Genomic DNA, 24,280 nt, shown 5'->3' on the forward strand with positions numbered 1-24,280 from the left:
TGTATCATGAAATAAGCTTCATAGTATGGATGCATAACATGAGTAGCAGTGTTTGGCAAGCTACTTCAAAAAAGTAATTAGTTACGAGCACGTTGCTTGTGGGGATCCACGGGCTCCAGATTGGGTCGTGTTTATACAATAGGTAGCTGACATTTTTCAATGGTGGTAATAAATTGTGCATAGTTTCTATAATGAGTTGGAATGACGTGTGAGTCCAGAATGTTTTTAGAAACTTAGAGCTTACAGTTTTTTGAAGAACTCAACCCTTTTATTTCCTGTTAATTCTGTAATTTTAATGTTAATTTACTATCTTAATGCATTTATAAATCATTTAGGTTGTTATCAAGTACACAATATTATTATAATTATTATATTATTGTTATTTGATTACTTCTGTCGTCTGATTTTTAAATGGACCACAAGTGTTTTCACTTTCTTGTGTCATCCTTTTATTTGTAACATATTTACATTTATATTATATACTTACATTGAACTTATTAAATAAAATCACATGCACTCCCGCTTTTAATATAGATGATTTACTGCCCCCTGCAGGAATGGTGCGTGACTCCAGAATGTAAATATTAATGTCCATTGTTCAGTGTTGTTAGCTATTATATAATGGCTGAGTGGATCCTTGTCATTTGATTGGTACTTTGTATGTCACGTGACATGGATTATTAGTCCCATTTGTGTTGCGTTGCATTTAGTGTGCAATTTGGTTCCATTTACTGTGCAAATTTGGTTCCATACTTTCTGTCCCATTGCATGCTGCCCACTCGTGGGGGCAGCGTTAAGCTGAACATGGCAGAGTTGTTTTGCTGACTGACCAGAGCTAATTAATAGTGCTATTTCTTCTAACACACACACACACACACACACACACACACATACATGAAGAGCTGTTTTAGGATGAAGTTGGGAAGAAAAGGTGGACTAATTTCTGATGTGATTTTTCGCTGGACTGAGGAAGTACACTAAGTCTATTTTCTTTTCTTTTTTTTTTTGGAAGTACACAAAGTCAGTGCAGGGCATCACAGAATACATTGTCAGAATTATTTTTGAACTATCTCACTGTTTTTTCTAAGTTGACTGAGAACAATTTTGGACTCCTATTTAAAGTTAGTGTTGGACTGTTAAGTAAACAGCAGTGAAACACCAAAATGTAAGTCCCTTTTCTGTTGTTTATAAATGAATAAAATATCAAATGACAAGGATGTATTTTAGCCGTTATATAACACAACTAATGAATGTTTTTACATTCTTTCAGTGGAACAAATATTTAATTTGGTGAAAGATGGAATGTTCCATTTGCATCATTGAATGGAACATTCCATCTTTCACCTCATGAAATATTCATACCATTGAACTCATAAACATTCATTATTTGTATAATATATGTAGTTTCTCTAAAAATATTAATTGAATCAATGTTCAGTTTTGGCGCCATTCATCCTTACCCCAAAATACATAAACACACCAATTAGCAAATATCAGCTCTTCACAGTTTGTGCATGATCAAAATTGCGCGCACACGTATATATACACACACGCATGCACGCACACACACACGGTATATTCAACGCTGTGTAACAATTCCTGGTTCGAGTGGGTTAACCTCTGTTCAAATTAGCTTGTTTTAACAAATTCAAAAACATCCATTTTCCATCTGTCCTCATGGTTTAAATTTAAAACTTTTTAGAAGGGCAAAAAAGTCTCATTCATGGATACCACAGTGAAAAAAGAGAATGTTTGAACCAACTTAAAAAAGTGTTACAATTTGTAAAAACCTGAATGAATTAAGTTGTTTGAACTTACGTTTGTAAGTTAGAGTTGATTTAACTTTCAAACTTAAGTTCAAACAACTTAATTCATTCAGGTTTTTACAAATTGTAACACTTTTTTAAGTTGGTTCAAACATTCTTTTTTCAGTGCATTAGGTAGCAAAATGCTAAAAGTAAAATATTAAATATTTTCACTCAGCAGTTGTAGAAATTCCTGTTCTTCTAACATCCAAACACAAAGTAATAAATAGACCTTATGTGGATATACGTACAGAAGTTGTGTTTCCAGTGCTCACTCCTAAATTGCACAAAATCAGTAATGTGACATTTCAAATTTCTCAATAATTTATTCTTTGACTCTGTCAGATGAAACCTTAAGTTTTTTTTTTTTTTTTTTAATGACCTGAGTGCTTTTCTATGAAATAAAGCACATAACATTTTCTTTTAAACATCAAGGCAAATCCTGTTTTTTTTAACTATTCCGATTGGTAAATAAGTTACAATTTGCACATCATGCATGTCATAATGGAGTCACTGAGTGAGTGCGCAAGTGATACTTGTAGATGACAAGTCCTTGGATTTGACAGTGTAATGGTTTGAGAATAACTGAATAAAAACACTGAAATTCAGTTTTTGCCCATTGCTTACAACACATTTTGCAAAATTTGGCCCACTGTGTCAAAACTCTACATACAGGTGCTGGTCATATAATTAGAATATCATGAAAAAGTTGATTTATTTCAGTAATTCCATTCAAAAAGTGAAACTTGTGTAATATATTCATTCATTACATACAGACCGATATATTTCAAGTGTTTATTTCTTTTAATTTTGATGATTATAACTGACAACTAATGAAAATCTGTGTTTTCAGATATGTGCATAAGTATCGGTATTTCCAATTACCAGATGTGTTTTGCATTTTACTAAAAGTGTTTTCCCAATGATACCAAGGTATTTAATCTTTGATTTCAGTGTCTAATGTAGGAAACTGTGTGTAATGTTCTGCAACAACTGTGTTGAAGAATTGCAAGCAAAGTACAAAGCAGAAAATGCGTTTAAGGTATTGTCACATTTGTTTTAGCTATTGTTACAAGAAGTGTTGGATTTGAAGTTTTAGTCATTCGCTTTTTGGGAGTAAGCAGTTGGCAGAAACTGTAATATACTTACGTAAAGGATATGCTGTACTTTTGTATGACATGAATCCCCCCTGTTGGCGTTTGTGTGAACTGTACATACATGTATTCACAATCACCAACATGCAGCAGTAGACTGGCATCTATGTAAGTAGTTAGTACATGAATTCAGTGTTTTTATTAGATTGTCTTCATCTTATGTACATAATGAAGGTATTCCATGTATTGTAGATGATAAAATAAATGTTATGACCATTTTGTTGGAATGTTTGTGATTGACAATGTGAAACATTTTCATAGACATACATAGGCAGACACATACAGCTGTGTATTATATATAAGATAACTGAGGCTTTAAAGTGGTTCAAGGAATGAAAATGAAAATCTAAACAAAACCAGAAACTTTATATTGCAATGCTCAGGAACAAAAATATTTATTTGAAATAATGGTAACTGGTTGATAGTTCTTTCTTTTTTCTTTTATTACCATTTTTTCCTTTTGCTTGAAATAACTTGGTGACAAGTTCATTTCTTGTTTTCCTCATGAACATCTTTAAATGGTGGAGAGAAATTTGCCAGCGGCAGGTGAATAAAGTAAAATGTGGTGTGGTCACTCAGTTTCCATTCAGAGCAGGCTGTTATGTGTCGGACGCAGTCGGAGAACCGACCAGCGTTTGACAGGACCCAGTATAAAATAAGCAGAGCACGGTTCAAAGGATAACAGAATTTAATAACATAACAGTGAGTGCTAAATTACTAACAAATAAGTGCGCGGTCTGGCGAGGTGGAAGAACGGTGCGCTCCCAGCAGCACAAACGGTCCGGAGCCAGAACAGTTCGGACCCAAGGACCCCGCCGACACCCCCCAGGTGGCCGCGACCAACCGAGTCTGTGAAAGAAGAAACCATCATGTGAGTCCACCACTCCACACACAGAGAGACCACTCAAAGGTGTACATAAACAGCAAACACTTCCTGGCTTAATCACCAATCAGCTTCCCACCCTGCAGGCATGGAACACCCAGTTCAATTCTCCACTGCAGTGGAAGCTGATTAAATGACTAACATAACAGCTCAATATAATAAGGTGTGGGGGACACATTTACTGACTGTACTCATGTTAGTCACAAAACCTAAAGTACCTCAGGAAGTGTGCTGACGAGCGTGAGACCTCACCCCCTCCTCTTTCACAGACCATGGCATCAAACCTGGTACGGTCTCTGCATCCATGATGATGAGATGGTTCTCCAAACGTCGATCTCACCCGTCTGGTCACAAGGTCGAGTCTCTGGCAAATACACACTGTGTACTCCAGACTTAAATGCAACCATGCCCCAATCCATAAATATGCACCACAGCTGTGAGTCCTGACGAGCTGCACATGACCAGCCTCAGGTGATCAGGGTGAGGTCCTAATAACTCAGCCACACAGTCCTGAACGCATGCCACCTGGAAGGAAAAACAGAAGACAGAAAACAGAAGACAAACAAAAGCCAGCCAGGCACGCCAGGCACCCCAGCCACAACACAGGCAAATACACTTTAGAAATGATGACCTCAGACACCTACTTCAGTGTTTAATGGACAGGCTAACATATTAAAAGAAATAACGCTGAAAATCATTAGGTACCTGCAGTGAGGCTAAACAATGTGACTAGCTTAACCTAGCTTGTTAATTGCAGCATTAGCAACAGACTACAGAGTAAAATATAACCATATTCGCTAGAGAGGAGGTAAATATTTTGCTGGGTAGTTTATACTCTAATTGTTGGCATTACACTTTAGTTTAAACAGTGGTTGATGGACAGGTTAATAGTGTTTTCACTGACGTCAGCATTATGGGCATTACCAGCCATTTTGGCCATCTTGGTGGGATCATCAGGTTCAGGTGACTTTATTTGTACCCGTAGGAAGATTTGTCTTGCAGCAAACAGAACAGGGCATTCATTTTAGTCAAGCACAACAATAAAAACACTGACAACACTAACAAAGAACATATGCAAAACAAAAGTGTAGCACAGACACAACCATAATTCGCCAGGTAAACAATAGATAGGGGAAGCATACGTTCTACTCTCTCCAATCATGAAAGTTCACGAAAACGTTGCAAAACTTTGTGAAACAGCTGGGAGATGTAGAGATAGAGTCATCCCGCTATAAGATGAAGATGAAGTTAATTGGTGATGAAGATCCATATGAGTGCCATCATCTGTGTGGCCAGAGACTCAAGAGTCACTGCCTGGTGTTACCTACATGACACGGTGAATTATTTATTATTTTCATGGAGCCCTGTCAGAGGACTTCAAAAACCACAAAAGCTTGTATATGTCTATAACCAGCTTGTTTGTGGCTGGGTATGAGAAAAAAGTGTCATGGATTGTGCCGGACAAATGGAAAAGTAATGCTATCAGCACATCCACAGCGCATGGATTACCTTCATTGTTCTCCCTTAATGTTTCCTGCTGTTCTGCCACACATACAGGTAAAATACATGTTAAATACTTTTCATATTGAAGTTAACATGCTTTAATAACCATCATTATATAACGGCTGCGTGGATCCTTGTCATTAGATTGGTGATATGGATTATTCGTCCCATTTGTGTTGCTGTGCATTTAGCGCGCAAATATGGTTCCATTTCTCATGCAATTTGGTTCCATAAGTTTTGCACCATTGCACACTGTGAACCCCGCCCACACACACACACACACACACACGGACTACATCTGTTTTTCCAAATTGAGAACAATTTTGGACTCCTATTTAAAGTTCGTGTTGGACTGTTGATGTCAAAGCACCAGTGCCGCACACCAAACTGTAAGCCTTTTCTGTTTTTTTTATAAATTAATGTAATATCAAATGACAAAGATCTATTTTAGCTGTTATATAAAACAAATAATGAATGTTTTTACATTCTTTCAATGGAATGAATATTCACCTCATGATTCGTACAATTGACCTCATAAACATTCATTATTTGTATACTGTTAAATCTTAAATGTGGGAGTTTGTGCTTTGACCAACTTTCAGGCTTTGTTCAACTTAATGATCATTAATTAACACAGGCTTTAAAAATGTCTGATTGATGATCTTCAATGTACAATGGACAAATTTAAAAATGAAATGGTCTCAGATATAACAATTATTAAAGAGGTCATATTGTAGAAAATCACTTTTTACATTCTCACATTTTTCAGAAGCTTTATCCTGATTCCTTATCACCTTAAGTAATTTATAGTAATGCAGGTCCGTCTCTGTCTGACTGACTGTGGCAACTGACGACACGACAATAACTGACCATGACAGCATTTGAACGCTAAGAATAGATGCTGGTATAAACAGATGGGATAGAGTATTGTTGAAATGGCAAACCTCCGGGTTCATGAAATCAGATGAAAACAGTCTACATGTAAAGAGAAATAATGTTGGAAATTGTTAGCTAGCTCTTGTTAGGCTAAACAATGTGCCCAGCGTAACGTAGTTAGCTTGTTAATGGCTGTTTTAACAATGAACTATTCGCCCTATTGAGATATCCCATAATCCCTTGCACACCAGAGTTGCTGCAGTCTAAACATTGAAAAATGACATGACAATTGCAAGTGAACGTTATAAATGTTATAAGTGTTGTAAAGAACAATAAGCAGGGAGTTAAAGAGCAAACTTCATTTTCCCTCAGAACTCCCACTGAAAATAACGGAGAAACAACCTGAGCTTCTCGCATGTTTACATAAAACAACCACAATAACATCTAAAAACCCAGAAAACATATTTAAATGTTTTCTAAATGTAAATAAATGTTTTTAAATGTAAATATTTTGCTAATTACCTTCTAAATGTTGGCATTAGACCTTAGGTTGATCAGCTAATATGTAAAGAGAAATAATGTCAGAAATTGTTAGCTAGCTCTGGTTAGGCTAAACAGTGTGCCCAGCGTAACATAGCTAGCTTGTTAACTGCAGTTTTAAGGATGGACTACAAAGTAAAAGATAGCCTATGCCAATAGCCATTTTTATAATGCCCAAAATATACACATTGTTCTGTTACACAGTCTTACATGCAGCATTACTATTTATGTAGGTTCTAACCACTTCAGAAATTATAATTTTACAATGTAAAAATACTGATTCTGCTCTGAAGGAACTGATTGAAAAAGAAAATAAAAAAATGGTTTAAAGCCCTGGTTATAACACTATGTATTTTATTTGATAATGGTGCTATATATGTAATTTTTTCAAAAATGATGTAAGTTAAACAAAGTGTACCTAAACATGAAGTGTAATTAAAAAGGGTATGTCACAGTGAAGGCATCTCCTACTGCCTGCCAAATTACCATTTCAAAAATAGTAATTCCAAGCGTTACAGCCACTGTGAGCTACTTGCATAGAATTCTGATCACATATAAAATGTGATATGTTAAAAACCAAAACGTTTCTTTTCAGCCACTGACAACACTGCGACATGACCATAAACTGTATACATATGGCCACGACACTGCCTAAGTGCGAAGTACCAATTACAGCTTTTGAAACTAAAATAAAATGCTAAAAAAAGGACACTTGTGGTGCATGATTTAAATGTTAAAGGAAAAGGCGTTGATGGTTATTTCTTCTGTGCTCTGCCCTGTTGTACTTGTGGGTGCGTCACACATTTGGTCTTCTGTAAACTTGGCGACACTTCTCATTTTTCATTAGTTCCCTTCTGCTAATACATGAGTGCAGACAAACAAAAAGGTCTCTCCATCAGCTAGTTCCTCATCTGATGCAAACGGAACAAGTGCAGAGAGATGATGTAGATCTTAAAGTCACACATTTTTGATTTTGGTTTATATAAATAAATTAGAAATGAATCACCTTGTTACTGCTTCTAGTGTCTCAGCCGCTTGTAGTTTTTACTTGGCTGACTTGACGTGAGATGAGCTGGAGAATAGTCTCCATAAACTCATAAAAAGATGACCATGTACATTATTGCATATACTCGTGAGAGATGCCCCAGCCCAGGCAGGTTCTTCATGGCAAAGATGTAAAAAACATCCGTGTCCATTAATGGCATTCAACTGCCGCGTGTCAGAGGGCAGGATCTCTGATGGTCCTGTACATCTGCAGAGATGTCACCTCCACATCTTGTGATTTGCTGTTCTGGGGGCGTCCTGTTGGGCTGTAGCCAGCTGATCGTCCCATCGGACTGAAGCCTGTGGTGGTGCGACCCGTGTGGGGGAAACCCAATGATCGTGACACTGCAGGACGGCGTAGAAATCGCCCTGAAGTTACCAGGTCACCATAGCCTTGAGCGTGCGAGAAGGCGTAGCCTGAACGGCGGGAACTGGTTCTCCGTATGCGGGCACGTCGAGGAGGAGGAAGAGGTGTTGCTTTGGCCTGTCTCATCTTAAACATCACCTGGAATTTGAGATAGATAGTGACAAAATCTAAATGCTGAGTAGAGACACATTTATCCAAACGTTCTATAAACATTTTCTTAAGAAAAATTCCGGTATTTGTCAACATAAATACTATTCTCATCTTTTTGTCAAGCTGCTCAAAATGAAAAGGTAGCACTTGCCTCGTCTGTGGTTGAGATTTAGGAGATCATAACAGACTTTAAAAAGTTGTTGAGACCTACTTGATGGGAATTTATTTCTAATTTCTTCATTTTATAAACTTTCTCCATATCTCTTTTCTGTGCTGGGGGAGGTGATAATGTAGTGGTTAAAGCAGTAGGCTAACCATATTCTACTAGATCTCATGGCGAAATTACATTGTACCTGCATTTATTTTCCACCAGGTGGAGATATTGGTCAATTTCAAGAACCTTGAGTACAGGCTGCTGTGGGACATGACAACAAACCTGCTTAGAGTAGTAGATTAAGTGCTACCTACTGGAAGAAGTTTTAGAGATCAATATTACAGGTTAATTTGTTGCTTTAAAGGCAGGCTGGCAGCCATGCAATATATTTAGACAATAATACCCTGCTGCATGAGTTGCAGGCAGTGAGAGATAACTAGGGTTTTTAGTGACTGATTTTCTATTTCATCTTGTATGCTTTTTCTGTTCTAAAAGTATATAAAACCCCAATTCCAGTGAAGCTGGGACATTGTGTAAAATGTAAATAAAAACAGAATACAATGATTTGCAAATCCTCATCAACCTATATTCAATTGAATACACCACAAAGACAAGATATTTAATGTTCAAACTGATAAACGTTATTGTTTTTGTGCAAATATTTGCTCATTTTGAAATGGATGCCTGCAACACATTTCAAAAAAGCTGGGACAGTGGTATGTTTACCACTGTGTTAGTTCACCTTTCCTTCTAACAACACTCAATAAGCATTTGGGAACTGAGAACACTAATTGTTGTTGTATTTTGCGCTTCATAATGTGCCACACATTTTCAATGGGCGACAGGTCTGGACTGCAGGCAGGCCAGTCTAGTACCTGCACTCTTTTACTACGAAGCCACGCTGTTGTAACGTGCAGAATGTGGCTTGGCATTGTCTTGCCGAAATAAAAAGATGTTGCTTGGATGGCAGCATGTGTTGCTCCAAAACCTGGATGTACCTTTCAGCATTGATGGTGCCATCACAGATGTGTAAGTTGCCCATGCCATGGGCATTAACACACCCCAATACCATCACAGATGCTGGCTTTTGAACTTTGCGCTGGTAACAATCTGGATGGTCTTTTTCCTCTTTCGCCTGAAGGACACGACGTCCATGATTTCCAAAAACAATTTGAAATATGGACTCATCAGACCACAGCACACTTTTCCACTTTGCGTCTGTCCATTTCAAATGAGCTCGGGCCCAAAGAAGGCGGTGGCGTTTCTGGATGTTGCTGATGTATGGCTTTCGCTTTGCATGGTAGAGTTTTAACTTGTAGATGTAGCGACGAACTGTGTTAACTGACAATGGTTTTTTGAAGTGTTCCTGAACCCACACAATGATGTTGGTTTTTAATGCAGTGCTGCCTGTGGGATTGAAGGTCACGGGCATTCAATGTTGGTTTTCGGCCTTGCCGCTTATGTGTAGAAAGTTCTCCAGATTCTCTGAATCTAACAGTTGTTCACAAAGTGGTGATCCTCGCCCCACCTTTGCTTGTGAATGGCTGAGCCTTTTGGGGATGCTCTTTTTATACCCAATCATGACACTCACCTGTTTCCAATTAACCTGTTCACCTGTGGAATGTTCCAAACAAGTGTTCTTTGAGCATTCATCAACTTTCCCAGTCTTTTGTTGCCACTGTCCCAGCTTTTTTGAAACGTGTTGCAGGCATCCATTTCAAAATGAGCAAATATCTGCACAAAAACAATACCGTTTATCAGTTTGAACATTAAATATCTTGCATTTGCGGTGTATTCAATTGAATATAGGTTGAAGAGGATTTGCAAATCATTTTATTCTGTTTTTATTTACATTTCACACAACGTCCCAACTTCATTGGAATTGGGGTTGTATGTAATGAATCATATACAGTATTATAAATATAATTTAGTCAATGTTTTAAAATTAAAAGAGAAATGCTCTTGATGAGGATATGCTGTATTGATGAATGTAATGCTGCACCCATTGTTATTTCCCCAGGACCTTATTGGATCACTGCTGCTCTCATTTTAAGTACACCAAGGTTATTGTTTGTTGGTCTGTTTACTAGAGTCATTAACACACTACAGAACCCACAATGAAGCTACTGGATCTGGCCATCATATTTTTGAGTTAATTAAAAAAAACTACATTGCCAAGAAGCTACAAATTAACACAGCAAGAGTGCTTATCGTATGAGCTTTGGTGGAAATCAAAGTTTTTCTTTTACATTTTGTATTTAAAGTTGGGTTGTCACAATCAAACATGTTTTTTTTTTCATTTTATGTATTTAATTTCAATCATATTAATAAAAAATGACATCAATAAACAATATGACCTCTCCAGCCCCAACTACAGAGATGGCGAGATATAGCATGGTTAAGAAAAATGACAGATAGATAAAACCTGGATTTCCTCTAAAAGCCATTATAGGATTTTTGTTTTATGCTGTCAAAAAGTTCACAATCCCAAAGTAATTCTTGTGTATCAATGAGGGTTGTATTCAATGCTCAAACCCTTAAAGCCAAGGACAAGGCTTGAAAGTCAAAGCCAAGGCATGAATATGAAAGGGGGAGGAGAGCAGAGAAGAAAATAGACCATACAAAGATGGAGGTTCTTACAAAAAAAAGAGAAAATTACACAGACCTTTTTATTTGCAATATGTATATCATTAAAGTAACTCCAAGAACAGCAAAAGTAGTATTCTCTAATGCACACATTGCTGTGGTGCCCAAATTGTTTGTAAAAATAGCAAAATTCCATATGCCTTTAACTTTCTTGAGATGACCAAGGCCCAGAAAACATGGATCTTAAGGCCCCTTAAAGCCAAAGCCAAGCATCAAGGCACTCCAACCCTGATAGCAAATGCCAGCATGTGTCCACAGAAAACTGGGGCGTATTTGGTAACTACGTGAGTACCTTATCATTGATGGTGGGGCAGAGCTGGATGAGCAGGAAGCGAAGTGTAATCACAGGGAGGATGCACAGGATGGAGGTGAGGAGGATTGTCAACCAGACGTTCATCTGACTGAGCGTGTTTCTGGCTGTTCCTGGATCAGATACAACTTTATTAATCCATTGGGAAGACTCCTTCAGGGAAACTGAGGAACTGAGCAGCATTGTAGCACACATGGTAAGAAGCACACAGAGTTTCAAAAGTGAAATAAAAAAAAATTGCAAATATAAATACAAAAATATAAATATCAGAAATGCTGCTCGCAACTGGTTTACTGGCTACTACTGTACAAGTTTGTAATTTTGTTTGTTGACTGAGCAACCAAACAAAAAACACCCCCTAAAATTCAATCATTTATGTAAAGTAATTCAAACCATTGCTACCTATACAAAATTAGAAAATGGCACAAAATGAACTTAAGACATTTTGGAACTTTCAGCACCATTTAATTCATAGTTGATGTGGAGAGTGTGTATATTTTTAACTTTTTATTGATGAATTACTTGTTTACTACCTCCTGAAACACTGTACGCATTTCATGCACATTGTTGCACTCTGCCCTTCACATCAGCATCAGCTAACAAGTTCTGCTAGCAACAGTAAGAAGAAACATGATGGCCACTATGTGCCAAAACAATGGGACAGTTAAACCGGAATTAAAGAAGAGATCGAACGTGGCTGAGGATGGTCCCAAAGCTGAGGTTGGTAACACAAAAGATTCAGATTCTGTAGAGACTTTGAAGTCCAGACTTAAGACGCACTTATTTTCCCTTTCGTATAGCTAGCATACTGGTATAGTATGTTACTATGCTTTCTACCCTTTTAAATTCATTTTATTAGTAAACGGAGAGGTCCGCGGCCTCAACTTTATCTAAATTCTGGGTCTTTTAGTGAATCACCTTAGTATTTAGTGATCACCTTAGTATTTCTTTTGTTTTTCTTGTTGCTTAATGCTGACAAATTATACTGTATTTGTTGTCTTTCTGATGCCTGATTCTGTTTTTTCTCTCTGTTTGAGGTGCGGATCCATCCAGAGATGGGTGTGGTGTCTGTTTCTGAAACCCTCCTGTCCTGTGTACCAGCAACATTTCCTGTATATTTGTTTAGTGAATTGTTTTGTAATTTGTGTCAGTAGCCTGGCCCAAGCAGAGGGTCACCCCTTTGAGTCTGGTCTCCTTGAGTTTTTCCTTACCACTGTCGCCTGTGTGCTTGCTGTAGGGGTTAGTAAGGTTAGACCTTACTTGTGTGAAGCACTTTGAGGCAGCTTTGTTGTGATTTGGCGCTATATTATTGAAAATAAATTTAATTGAAACTGAACACAAAACAGATGGGTAGACTACTTATCCTTTTGTGTTTTGACTGTTGTTTGGGAGTTTGCATAAAAAGGTAAACATCACGTGCTTCACTGCCACCTGGTTAACGCTGACACCTGCTGGATGGTGTGGGAATACATACAATACATGGGAATGGGAATACATTTCACTTCACTATGCTGTGTGCCTATTTAGTGAGAGGCCCTCACTCACCGATAAAAGGGAAGGCTGAAGGCAACATGAGGAACATCCCGTCACTGTACATGGCGAAGGTCACCACAAAGTACATGGCCAGACTGCCTACCACGAAGAAAGTGTTAACTGCTGTCCAATATGATATCTCCAACCCCATCTATAGAGAGAGGGAGAGATAAAGCAAAGTTAAGAACAATGAGTTCAGACACCGTGACTTTGCATTGTTCTGTAAGAGATGGTCAACCAAAAGAGACACTCCCCAGACCTGGATACTGACGGCAAACAGCAGGCACGTCTGCGTGAGGAGGGCAAAGGACTGATAGTCTGCCACGTCCTTCCCATCATGCCTCACTGTGTCTTGCATGGCAGCGTACGGGATGAAGAAGAGCAGCAGGGAGCTGTAGCAGCTGTGGAGGGCACATTTGAAGAAGGCTGTCTTGCTGAAATACAGGTTGAGCTGACCAGGAATGTAGAGTTGAGGATGCTGGAAACTCCAAGCATCGTTCACATCCTAACCAGAAGAGGGAGACACAAATGAGGTATGTTACAGAAGCTTTCAGATTAATTTAATTTATGTGGCTGCTTGTAATGTGGGTGGCACGGTGGATTAGTGGTTAGCACTGTTACCCTGCTTGGTCCTTTCTGTGTGGAGTTTTCTGTGTTTTCCTTGGCCCGGTTTCATAAAGCGGTGTAATCGTTTAGTCTACTAAACTCACTTAATAGACTAAGATTAGTCATCCAATATTAGCCGTCTAGCCTCCATTTCGCATCAACGGCTAAACTTGAAGATTCTCATGTTAGTCGACGATTTTCACGGGCATAAGCAGCTTCATGAGTGCCGTTGCCAAGAAACGCCTCCAATGCGCGAGAGCTTTGTTTACTTCCGGGGTGGTCGTCTGCTACAAACATGGCTGATTTCACCGCACTCGAGGAGCAGCGCTCCCAGTCTCAGCATCCGTAAACATTTCCATAACTACTCAAATTGTAATTATATCATAATTTGACCTTGCTCTTGTTTATTTTGATTTGTTTGTTGTGTAACACTTTGATGGAAAATGCTTTACAAATCATTTTATTTTTATTATTATTATTATTATCTTGTTAAACTGGAAACAGGGACACATCCATCTATCCATCCAGAGCACAAAAATATAGTACATTAAAATATTAGAATTCCAGCTAAAACGGACGAGCGTATAATCATAAAGAAAACATAAAGAAAACATAAAAATAATCAAGTGCTATATCAGTACTAATCAGTAATGCCATACTTTTCTACATTATTTGGATCATATAAGCACACAGGATTTTCTTCCACCACTACTGTACTTTTCTTGTAAAAGTGTACTGACCATACAGAGAAATATTAAGTACTTACCTGATCAAACAGACTCATTCCCAGTACGGGCAGTGCTGTGTACACCAGATTGTACAGCGTTATGAACCACTCATCATACACTGTCTGAAAAGCAAATGTCACAAATACTAATTACAACCAAGAATGTGACAATGTTTGTCCTTCACACTTTAACTCTTGTATTTGCATTTTTTCTCTTTACTGGAAAACAATCATTTACGTCCCTCTTTCTTTTAACTGAATCAGTGTCGTTGCTCTTCATGTAACCACCTCCTTCATTTCCAGTCTCTTCACTTCCTCACCTGGGCAGAGAAGCCACAGAAGAAGGCGTACCAGAAGTGGACGAAGGTGAATGTGAAGTTCTTGTAGAAGAAGTAGCGCAGGAACTTGCACATGCGCAAGTAGGACCATCGACCGTGCACCAGTAGGAGGCGCTGCAGGAAACGGAACTGGGCAAAGGAGTAGTCACTGGAAAGCACGGCCTGCATGCCCTCCTGACCTGAAATGCCCACACCTATGTGGGCCACTAGGAGAGGAAGCAATCACAATAAATAAATACATTCATTTATAATAAAAGATGGCAGTATACAGGATGTGCTCCAACAATATAATATTAAAATGTGAGTCTCGCATGGCCTCCATTTGCCATGCATTCACATCATTTTATGAAGTCATTCACATAAATGCCTCATTTCATAATGTTAAACAAAGTGATGGGTAAAATAAAGTAAGATATAAATGTGTTCATTCCTCTCATGACGTATTTTCCAACCAAATTTCATGATGTTTGAGTAGTTCTACTAGCAAACAGGCAAATAACCAGAAGCCAAAACATACCCCTCCTCAATGTAGGTAACTTAACCACCTCTGAGGATGTGTAGACTGACCCTAAACTCAGCGATGATATGAATGTGAAAGGCTCTCTGAGACCCGCTGACTGTCATCCAGTATACATTTGAATAGATTCCTGCAAATGCTATTGAGTTTACCCTTGAATGTCCAAGGAACTGTTTGTCTCTATAGGAATAAAAACAACATCCCTTCAATTGCTCTCTTGTTTTCGTATTTTCTTCCTGACAAAACTCCACATTACATGGAGAAACATGGCAGGGGTAGGAACCTTCCACATTGAAACCAAGTGCACTAACCACTTCGCCACCACCTCTGCCAGTTTATTTCTATATAAATAATGAGAGTTAGTCTCTAAATAACTTCTGAAAAACTCAAAATCTTCATGCTGACACAAAATCTTGGAGGTGCCTGATTTTAAGTCGCTCTGCTATTTGTGTTTGACAAAATCAGTTGCACTGATGGCTTCATTTATGGTATTTATATACACATTCATGTTGCAAACCCTTACCAAAAAATAGTATTGATAAGTATATAAAAAGTAAACTGGAAGTATACTTGAAACATACTTGCATGTACTACTTTTTGGTAAGGGAATCCTCAATTCATTCATATTTTGGTGCAATGTAAACAGATGATTGGTAATCCATGTGTTCAAAGCACCTTTATGAATACTATCCACCTTATAAACACAGCATAATCTGCAAAAGCAGAGGCTGAATTCAAAACTACATGCCTGTGACACAGAGTCGGGTCAGTTGTTATGTCAGGGTGGATATGTGCAGTCTTGTTTGATCTAACTTTTGCATTAATCAGCCTACCATATGTCAGGGCTGTAAATACTGTGTTCCCAATGCTGAACTCTTGTGATTTATGAAAAATGCATGACACTTTTGTCACCTTGCTTGTACCTTTGATCATGCTGACGTCATTGGCACCATCCCCTATAGCCAGTGTGACTGCCTGCTTGTACTTCTTTACGAGCTCGACCACTTGAGCCTTCTGCAAAGGAGTAACTCGGCAGCAGATCACTGCTTTGCACATACAGGCCGTCCTCAGGAACTCCAGCTCCATGCTGCACTCCAGGGCATATGCCTGCAAGAAGACAGCCAATAAAGGTCACGTTAGCACCATGCCAGGCTTCACATTCACATAGTTTCAAACTTAGTTTATATATATATATATATACACACACACACACACAGTGGTGGGCACAGTTCCAATAATCCGATAATTATCAAAGATAATGTTTTCATTATCGGATAAATTTTTGTTCGATAATTTTTAGACCGTAAACACAGCTGAACAGCTACAAACATTTATAAAATTTAAAATCAGTTGAGCACCTAGCTGTTAAATATTTCATAGCTGATGTGTAGTTCTACCCTCTGCAAACAGAAGAGAGCTGCTTCTAGAAGAAACCACACTATCCTCTGCAGTCAAATGAGAACGGTCACAAAAAAAAACTAATTTCTTTTAACCCCATACTGATACAAGGGCAGTATCACCCAAGTCATCCAGAGGCATACATTTTTAACTTATGGTTCAAATTTTAACCAAACTAATTTCGAACAAGTTATTTAAATTAACGTCACGTCTGAAGTTTTACAAAGTGAAAATATCAGGTATATGTTTTAGTTTTAAAGTAATGCGCTAATTTTTAAGGTTTTAGTGTGGACATGCTGTGCCAAGTGCATTATGGGTAGGACAGGGTAATCTCAGTACTTTCACGACAGGAGAAATGCATTTCACTTTCAGACACTCTGATCAGGCTCCACGGACAACAGCATTAAACTCTAGTGCCTAAAACTCTCGTGAATAAATTCTCTGGGTTTATAGATGTTGTTATTGTGTTTGCGTTTATTAAATTCCACGCATCTTAAATGTAGCAGATACAGATTATCTGGAATTTTGTTTTGGCAAGTTTTTACGGTCTCTAGTGTTCATGGCAGTATTCATCCTGAAGCTGGGCAGACACTGTATGATATTTTCAATCACTGTACTCGGTTCCAGCTTAAACTGTACGACAGAACCGCACGGTGTAAAGGTTCAGAGCATCCAATTTATGTTCTCACACACACTGTACGTTCAAAAACCACACGTCAGACTCATGTTTTCAGAAGCAAAACGTAAACAGAAGATTTTTTTTCAAATTTAATTTACATTTCATATTTTTTACAAAAACTCTCGATGGGAAACATCAAAGTTTAAAAAAAAAATTACAAGACGGGTCTGCGGTGTTTGCACATGTATAGTGCGAGAGGTTGGATGCTTGTAGTGTTTCAGCAGCGGGATACCCTCACGATGGCCGACCAGAATATCAGACAGGTTTGATTTTCATCTGACCATACGATTGCCGATCAGGAGGTGGTGGTGAGATGACGTAGCTCGTTACTCCATGTATACTAAATGATGCAGGAAGCGCGATTAACCTGAAACTCGGTGCGATCCAAAAAATTGTCGCACGAATGAAAAATCAGCTAAAAAAGAGCCAAAACTCGCATAGTGTAGACCCAGCTTAAGTACTGAACGTCTGGCACCAGTAGATCATGGCAGTGTTCTATCTATTTTTGACACCGGTTATATCAAAAGTCATCTAATTACAGCTTGGCTTTTTTTTTTTTTTTAAATGCCTTTTTTTTACAAATAAAAAATGGAATATTTTACAAAAGCACATTTATCTGTAAACACCAACACACGACACACCTCACATTAATGTGTTGGTTTACATAATGAATGAGTCAACCAATCAGTGTTAGCGAGGCACATTTTACCCAGAATCCTTTGTGATCTCTCTGTGTTTGTTACAAAACTTCAGAAATAATGCATTATTCAACATTAAAAGATATTTGTTATATATCTATATATGACAGAATTGACATTAATGGAGTTATATCAGTATTCATTTTATTTATACACTAAACCATAACTTAGCACTGCTTTATTTTCCAAGACCTCCGCCTGACGGCAGCATTGTGATAGAGTAGAGAGTTGAGCTTTGTAGCTTCTCCCAGCTTGCTTCTGTGCTGGAAGCCATGTAGTAAACAGGAGCTTCCAGTAGGGGGCAGGATGCTCAAAGACAGAAGTGCTGACTCATTGTTTGGGTCTGTTGTCCCTTTTGATGCTACCAGAAGCAATTGTGTTGTTATAACTCAAAATCAGCTTGTTAGTAGTTGCAAGTGTACCGGAGACAATACTTGAATTTATCGGTTATCTGTAACTTCTGATACATTTTTGGGTGGTTTATCAGTTTAGCTTTATAAAAGATAACTTTTCAGTTATCTGATTATCTGTTATTGAAGTTAATTTTTTGGTTATCTGTGCCCACCACTGTTTAAATTACCTGAAAAGTTAAAGCTATCTGAAAATAATATAAAGTTAACTAAAAGCAAGATGAATCTAAGACGAAGCAAACTAAAAATAAAACTAACTGAACACAAAGCTGAATATAACACTGACAGTGTTGTGTGGGCCGCTGAAGAGGAGGTACTGCTGGCCCACCACCAGAGGGCGCCCTGCCGGAAGTGCGGGCTTCAGGCATGAGAGGGCGCCGGAGCAACCGGGAGTGGCAGCTGTCACCCATCAACAACTCCAGCTGTCACTCATCATCATCAATCACACCTCCATAAGAGCCGGGCAGCATCTTCACCTCACTGCCGAGAAATCGTCTACCGATCAGGTAAACCGCTCAGCCTGTATCAACAACAGTAATAACGTATTTGCTTCTGTGTGTGGCATTGCTTTTGCAGACAATCCTGTTTGTAAGTAAGGAGTAATCGGGTGTTTGGGGAGTTGGCGTATTCCGCTCCTCGGTTAAGGACTACTGAGTCTACCAACAGGTTCTGCACGTAATTCTGGATCATTGTGATTGAGAGGTGGAGGTGCTTTCCACCTTTGTACTGAACTGTTTGCTGGGTGTTCACACACCCACTATCACCTGTCTGTTCTTCCTGCCAGCAGTACCCGATCTGACAGCCGGAGGCAGTGGCCACCTGGCGACCCAGCGCTTGGTGGCTCCGGGGTTGCTTCAGATCCGGTGGAAGTGGAAGGCGTGTGGGATCCGGCTCTTTTCTGGACGGGCGTCTTCTATCCTTGAGCCTGCCCACACATCACTGTGTCTAATTTGACTGTTGATCTCAATTGTGTTGTCTGTTGCTCTGTTGTGCACATTCACAACATTAAATTATTATATTTTTGGCTTATTCCATTGTCCGTTCATTTGCGCCCCCTGTTGTGGGTCCGTGTTCCTACACTTTCACAACAGGATTTCTCGGCCAGCGTCATGGATCCCGAGGGGCGTCAACCATCGCTTGAACCACCAATGGAAACACAGGGTGCACAGGCGTCGGCAGGAGGCGTGTTAGGTGAGCTGCAGCACATCTTAACCGCCTTCACTGCTCGGTTGGATTTAGTAACCGAGCAAAACGTCATACTCAATCGGAGGATGGAGGCTCTCACCGCCCAGGTGGAAGCGCGCACTCAGGGCGCTGCTGCAGCACCTCCTCCAGCCGACCGAGCACAAAATACAGACATTCCAGTGGTGATTCAACAAACACCCCCCAATCCCCTGAAACATACATAAGCCCACCGGAACCGTACGGAGGTTGTGTCGAGACGTGCGCAGACTTTTTAATGCAGTGTTCGCTCGTCTTTGCACAACGTCCCGTCATGTACGCGTCAGATGCTAGCCGGGTGGCTTATGTCATTAATTTGCTTCAAGGAGAGGCATGCGCCTGGGCTACGGCGCTCTGGGAGCAAAATTCACGGCTCCTAACGACATATACTGGGTTTGTGAGGGAGTTTAAACAAGTGTTTGATCACCCCAATAGAGGCGAGACCGCTTCGACCGTGCTGCTGTCTATGAGACAGGGACGTCGGAGTGCAGCCAAATATGCAGTCGACTGCCGCATCGCGGCTGCGAGGTCCGGCTGGAATAACGTTGCACTCCGCGCCGCCTTCGTAAACGGACTGTCTCCGGTCCTGAAGGAGCACCTGCTGGCTAAGGATGAGCCGTGGGATTTTGACGGGCTTGTCGACCTGGTTATACGGTTGGACAACCGGTTAGAAGAACACCGTCGGTAGCGGGGAGAAGGGCGTGGCCGGGCGCGAGCCGTCCCTCTTCCTTCTGGGTCCGAAAGGGTGCCGCCGTCCCCATGCTCCACAGTCAGAGAGCTCCGTGGAGCCACAGCTCCCCCTGCTGACGAAGCTATGGACACGAGCAGGGCCAAAGTAAAATCACATTACAGACAACGGAGGGTGGCTCGCGGGGAGTGTTTTTTCTGTGGCTCTAATGAGCACATACAAAAATAAACTGCCCCAAACGGTTAAACTTCAACGCCCGCCCTTAGAGACCGGGTTAAGGGTGGGCCATAACATCCACGCGGGGAAAGCCCGTAAATCAGCACGCATCCCGGTGACGATCCTTTGTGGAGATCTTACCCTTCACGCTCCAGCACTGGTGGACACAGGGTCTGAAGGGAATCTGCTGGACAGCAGATGGGTCAGGGAGGTAGGGCTCCCTCTAGTGGCTCTACCTTCCCCATTGAAGGTACGGGCACTAGATGGCACCCTTCTCCCATTAATCACACACCAGACACAACCAGTGACTTTGGTGGTGTCTGGAAATCACAGGGAGGAGATTGTGTTTTATATAACACCTTCTACCTCCTGAGTGATTTTGGGATTTCCATGGATGTTAAAGCACAATCCCCGGATTGATTGGCCGTCCGGGGTAGTGACGCAGTGGAGCGACACCTGCCACCGGGAATGTTTAAGATCCTCAGTTCCACCCGGTGTGACAGCTAATGAGGAGGTTAAAGTCCCCCCCAATCTGTCAGCGGTGCCTGAGGAGTACCATGATCTTGCTGACGTCTTCAGCAAAGATCTGGCACTCACTCTTCCCCCGCACCGTCCGTACGATTGTGCCATTGATTTGATCCCAGGCGCTGAGTACCCGTCCAGCAGGCTGTACAACCTCTCTCGTCCTGAGCGCGAATCAATGGAGACCTACATCCGGGACTCCTTAGCTGCCGGGTTGATCCGGAACTCCACCTCCCCGATGGGTGCAGGTTTCTTTTTTGTGGGCAAAAAGGACGGCGGACTCCGTCCATGCATAGACTACAGAGGGCTGAACAAAGTCACGGTTTGTAATCGATACCCACTGCCTCTGTTAGATTCTGTGTTCACGCCCCTGCATGGAGCCCAAATTTTCACCAAATTGGATCTTAGGAATGTGTATCACCAGGTTTGGATCCGGAAGGGAGACAAGTGGAAGACGGCATTCAACACCCCGTTAGGTCACTTTGAGTGCCTGGTCATGCCGTTCGGCCTCACCAATGCGCCCGCGACGTTCCAGGCATTGGTTAATGATGTCTTGCGGGACTTCCTGCACCGGTTCGTCTTCGTATACCTGGATGACATCCTCATCTTCTCCCCGGATCCTGAGACCCATGTCCAGCATGTACGTCAGGTCCTGCAGCGGTTGTTGGAGAACCGGCTGTTTGTGAAGGGCGAGAAGTGCGAGTTCCACCACATTCTTTGTCCTTCCAGGGGTTCATCATCTCCTCCAACTCCGTCGCACCCGATCCGGCCAAGGTTGCAGCGGTGAGGGATTGGCCCCAACTGACAAGCCATAGGAAGCTGCAACAGTTCCTCGGCTTCGCAAATTTCTACAGGAGGTTCATTAAGGGCTATAGCCAGGTAGTTAGCCCCCTGACAGCCCTGACCTCCACTAAAGTCCCCTTCACCTGGTCGGATCGGTGCGAAGCCACGTTTAGGGAGTTGAAACGTCGGTTCTCGTCTGCACCCGTTCTGGTGCAGCCCGATCCCAATCACCAGTTTGTTGTTGAAGTGGATGCCTCTGACTCAGGGATAGGAGCCGTGCTGTCCCAGAGTGGGGAGTCCGATAAGGTTCTCCATCCTTGTGCCTATTTTTCCCGTAGGTTGACCCCGGCAGAGCAGAACTATGACGTCGGCAATCGGGAACTCCTAGCGGTGAAAGAGGCTCTTGAGGAGTGGAGACACCTGTTGGAGGGAGCTGCGGTTCCATTCACGGTTTTCACGGACCATCGGAACCTGGAGTACATCCGGACCGCGAAGCATCTGAACCCCAGGCAAGCCCGCTGGTCACTGTTCTTCGGGCGTTTTGACTTCCGGATTACCTACCGCCCTGGGAACAAAAACCAGCTATCTGACGCCCTGTCCCGGGTCCATGAAGAGGAGGTCAAAGTCGAACTGTCAGATCCACCGGAACCCATCATCCCGGAGTCCACTATCGTGGCAGCCCTCAACTGGGACGTGGAGAAGACCGTCCGGGAGGCCCTTGCACGGAACCCGGACACGGGGACCGGCCCGAGGAACAAACTCTACGTCCCACCAGAGGCCAGAGCTGCGGTCCTGGACTTCTGTCACGGTTCCAAGCTCTCCTGTCACCCAGGGGTGCGAAGAACCATGGCAGTGGTCCGGCAGCGCTTCTGGTGGGCGTCTATGGAAGCCGACGTCTGGGAGTATGTCCAGGCCTGCACCACCTGCGCTAGGGGAAAGGCAGACCACCAATGGGCACAGGCTCCTCCAGCCGTTACCTGTGCCCCACCGCCCCTGGTCCCACATCGGCCTGGACTTCGTCACGGGCCTCCCGCCATCCCAGGGCATGACCACCATCCTCACGCTAGTGGACCAGTTCTCCAAGGTGGCCCACTTCGTGGCCCTCCCGAAGCTCCCGACGGCCCAGGAGACTGCAGACCTCCTTGTCCACCACGTCGTACGTCTGCATGGGATACCATCCGATGTCGTCTCTGACCGTGGTCCCCAGTTCTCCTCGCAAGTCTGGAGGAGTTTCTGTAGGGAACTGGGGGCCAATGTGAGCCTCTCGTCCGGGTACCATCCCCAGACCAACGGACAGGTAGAGCGGGCCAACCAGGAATTGGAGCAGGCCCTTCGCTGTGTGACCTCGGCGCACCCGACGGCCTGGAGCAACCATCTGTCCTGGATCGAGTATGCACACAATAGCCAAGTTTCATCTGCCACTGGCCTCTCTCCATTTGAGGTGTGTTTGGGGTACCAGCCCCCATTGTTTCCGCTTGTGGAGGGAGAGGTCGGGGTGCCCTCGGTCCAGGCCCATCTGAGGAGGTGCCGTCGGGTGTGGCGCTCTGCCTGCTCTGCCCTGCTCAAAGCCCAGACGAGGGCCAAGGCCCATGCAGACCGCCGGCGATCCCCGGCCCCTGCATACCAGCCCGGGCAGGAGGTTTGGCTATCGACGAAGGACATCTCTCTCCAAGTGGAATCCCAGAAACTCAAGGACAGATTTATTGGACCATTCCCCATCCTGAAAGTCCTCAGTCCGGCCGCAGTGAAGCTGGCAGCTTCAGCTTCACTGCGGATACATCCTGTCTTCCATGTCTCCCGGATTAAGCCTCACCACACCTCTTCCCTCTGTACCCCCGGACCGGCACTGCCTCCTGCCCGGATCATCGACGGGGATCCCGCGTGGACAGTTCGCCGGCTCCTGGATGTCCGTTGGAAGGGCCGGGATTCCAGTATCTGGTGGACTGGGAGGGTTATGGACCCGAATAGCGCTCCTGGGTGAAGAGGAGCTTCATCCTGGACCCGGCCCTCCTGGCCGACTTCTACACCCGTCATCCGGACAAGCCTGGTCGGGTGCCAGGAGACGCCCGTTGAGGGGGGGGTCCTGTTGTGTGGGCCGCTGAAGAGGAGGTACTGCTGGCCCACCACCAGAGGGCGCCCTGCCGGAAGTGCGGCCTTCAGGCACGAGAGGGCGCCGGAGCAACCAGGAGTGGCAGCTGTCACCCATCAACAACTCCAGCTGTCACTCATCATCATCAATCACACCTCCATAAGAGCCGGGCAGCATCTTCACCTCACTGCCGAGAAATCGTCTACCGATCAGGTAAACCGCTCAGCCTGTATCAACAACAGTAGTAACGTATTTGCTTCTGTGTGTGACATTGCTTTTGCAGACAATCCTGTTTGTAAGTAAGGAGTAGTCGGGTGTTTGGGGAGTTGGCGTATTCCGCTCCTCGGTTAAGGACTACTGAGTCTACCAACAGGTTCTGCACGTAATTCTGGATTGTTGTGATTAAGAGGTGGAGGTGCTTTC

At 42.4% G+C, this 24,280-nt stretch overlaps 1 protein-coding gene and 2 long non-coding RNA genes across 3 annotated transcripts in view; 2 read left to right on the forward strand and 1 right to left on the reverse strand.

Annotated features, from left to right (window-relative positions):
- Window positions 1–892: 892 nt before the first annotated feature.
- Window positions 893–21,137, forward strand: LOC117510912. The gene is made up of 3 exons (XR_004560840.1): window positions 893–972; window positions 17,392–17,395; window positions 21,127–21,137. It is a non-coding gene; the product is annotated as an uncharacterized LOC117510912 (long non-coding RNA).
- LOC117510913 lies at window positions 4,367–5,388 on the forward strand. The gene is made up of 2 exons (XR_004560841.1): window positions 4,367–4,799; window positions 4,959–5,388. It is a non-coding gene; the product is annotated as an uncharacterized LOC117510913 (long non-coding RNA).
- The window catches only part of LOC117510911 (phospholipid-transporting ATPase ID-like), an 86,143-nt gene continuing 68,590 nt past the window's right edge, over window positions 6,728–24,280 (reverse strand). The window contains exons 22-28 of the mRNA XM_034170811.1: window positions 16,077–16,260; window positions 14,619–14,842; window positions 14,338–14,421; window positions 13,225–13,470; window positions 12,978–13,116; window positions 11,415–11,545; window positions 6,728–8,310 (exon numbers count right to left, since the gene is read on the reverse strand). Coding sequence (XP_034026702.1) covers window positions 7,981–8,310; window positions 11,415–11,545; window positions 12,978–13,116; window positions 13,225–13,470; window positions 14,338–14,421; window positions 14,619–14,842; window positions 16,077–16,260 — 1,338 coding nt within the window. The 3' untranslated portion in view covers window positions 6,728–7,980. The remainder of the gene's footprint in view (window positions 8,311–11,414; window positions 11,546–12,977; window positions 13,117–13,224; window positions 13,471–14,337; window positions 14,422–14,618; window positions 14,843–16,076; window positions 16,261–24,280) is intronic.

The sequence above is a fragment of the Thalassophryne amazonica genome, chromosome 5, assembly GCF_902500255.1.
Source record: "Thalassophryne amazonica chromosome 5, fThaAma1.1, whole genome shotgun sequence".
Classification (NCBI taxonomy): Eukaryota; Metazoa; Chordata; class Actinopteri; order Batrachoidiformes; family Batrachoididae; genus Thalassophryne; species Thalassophryne amazonica.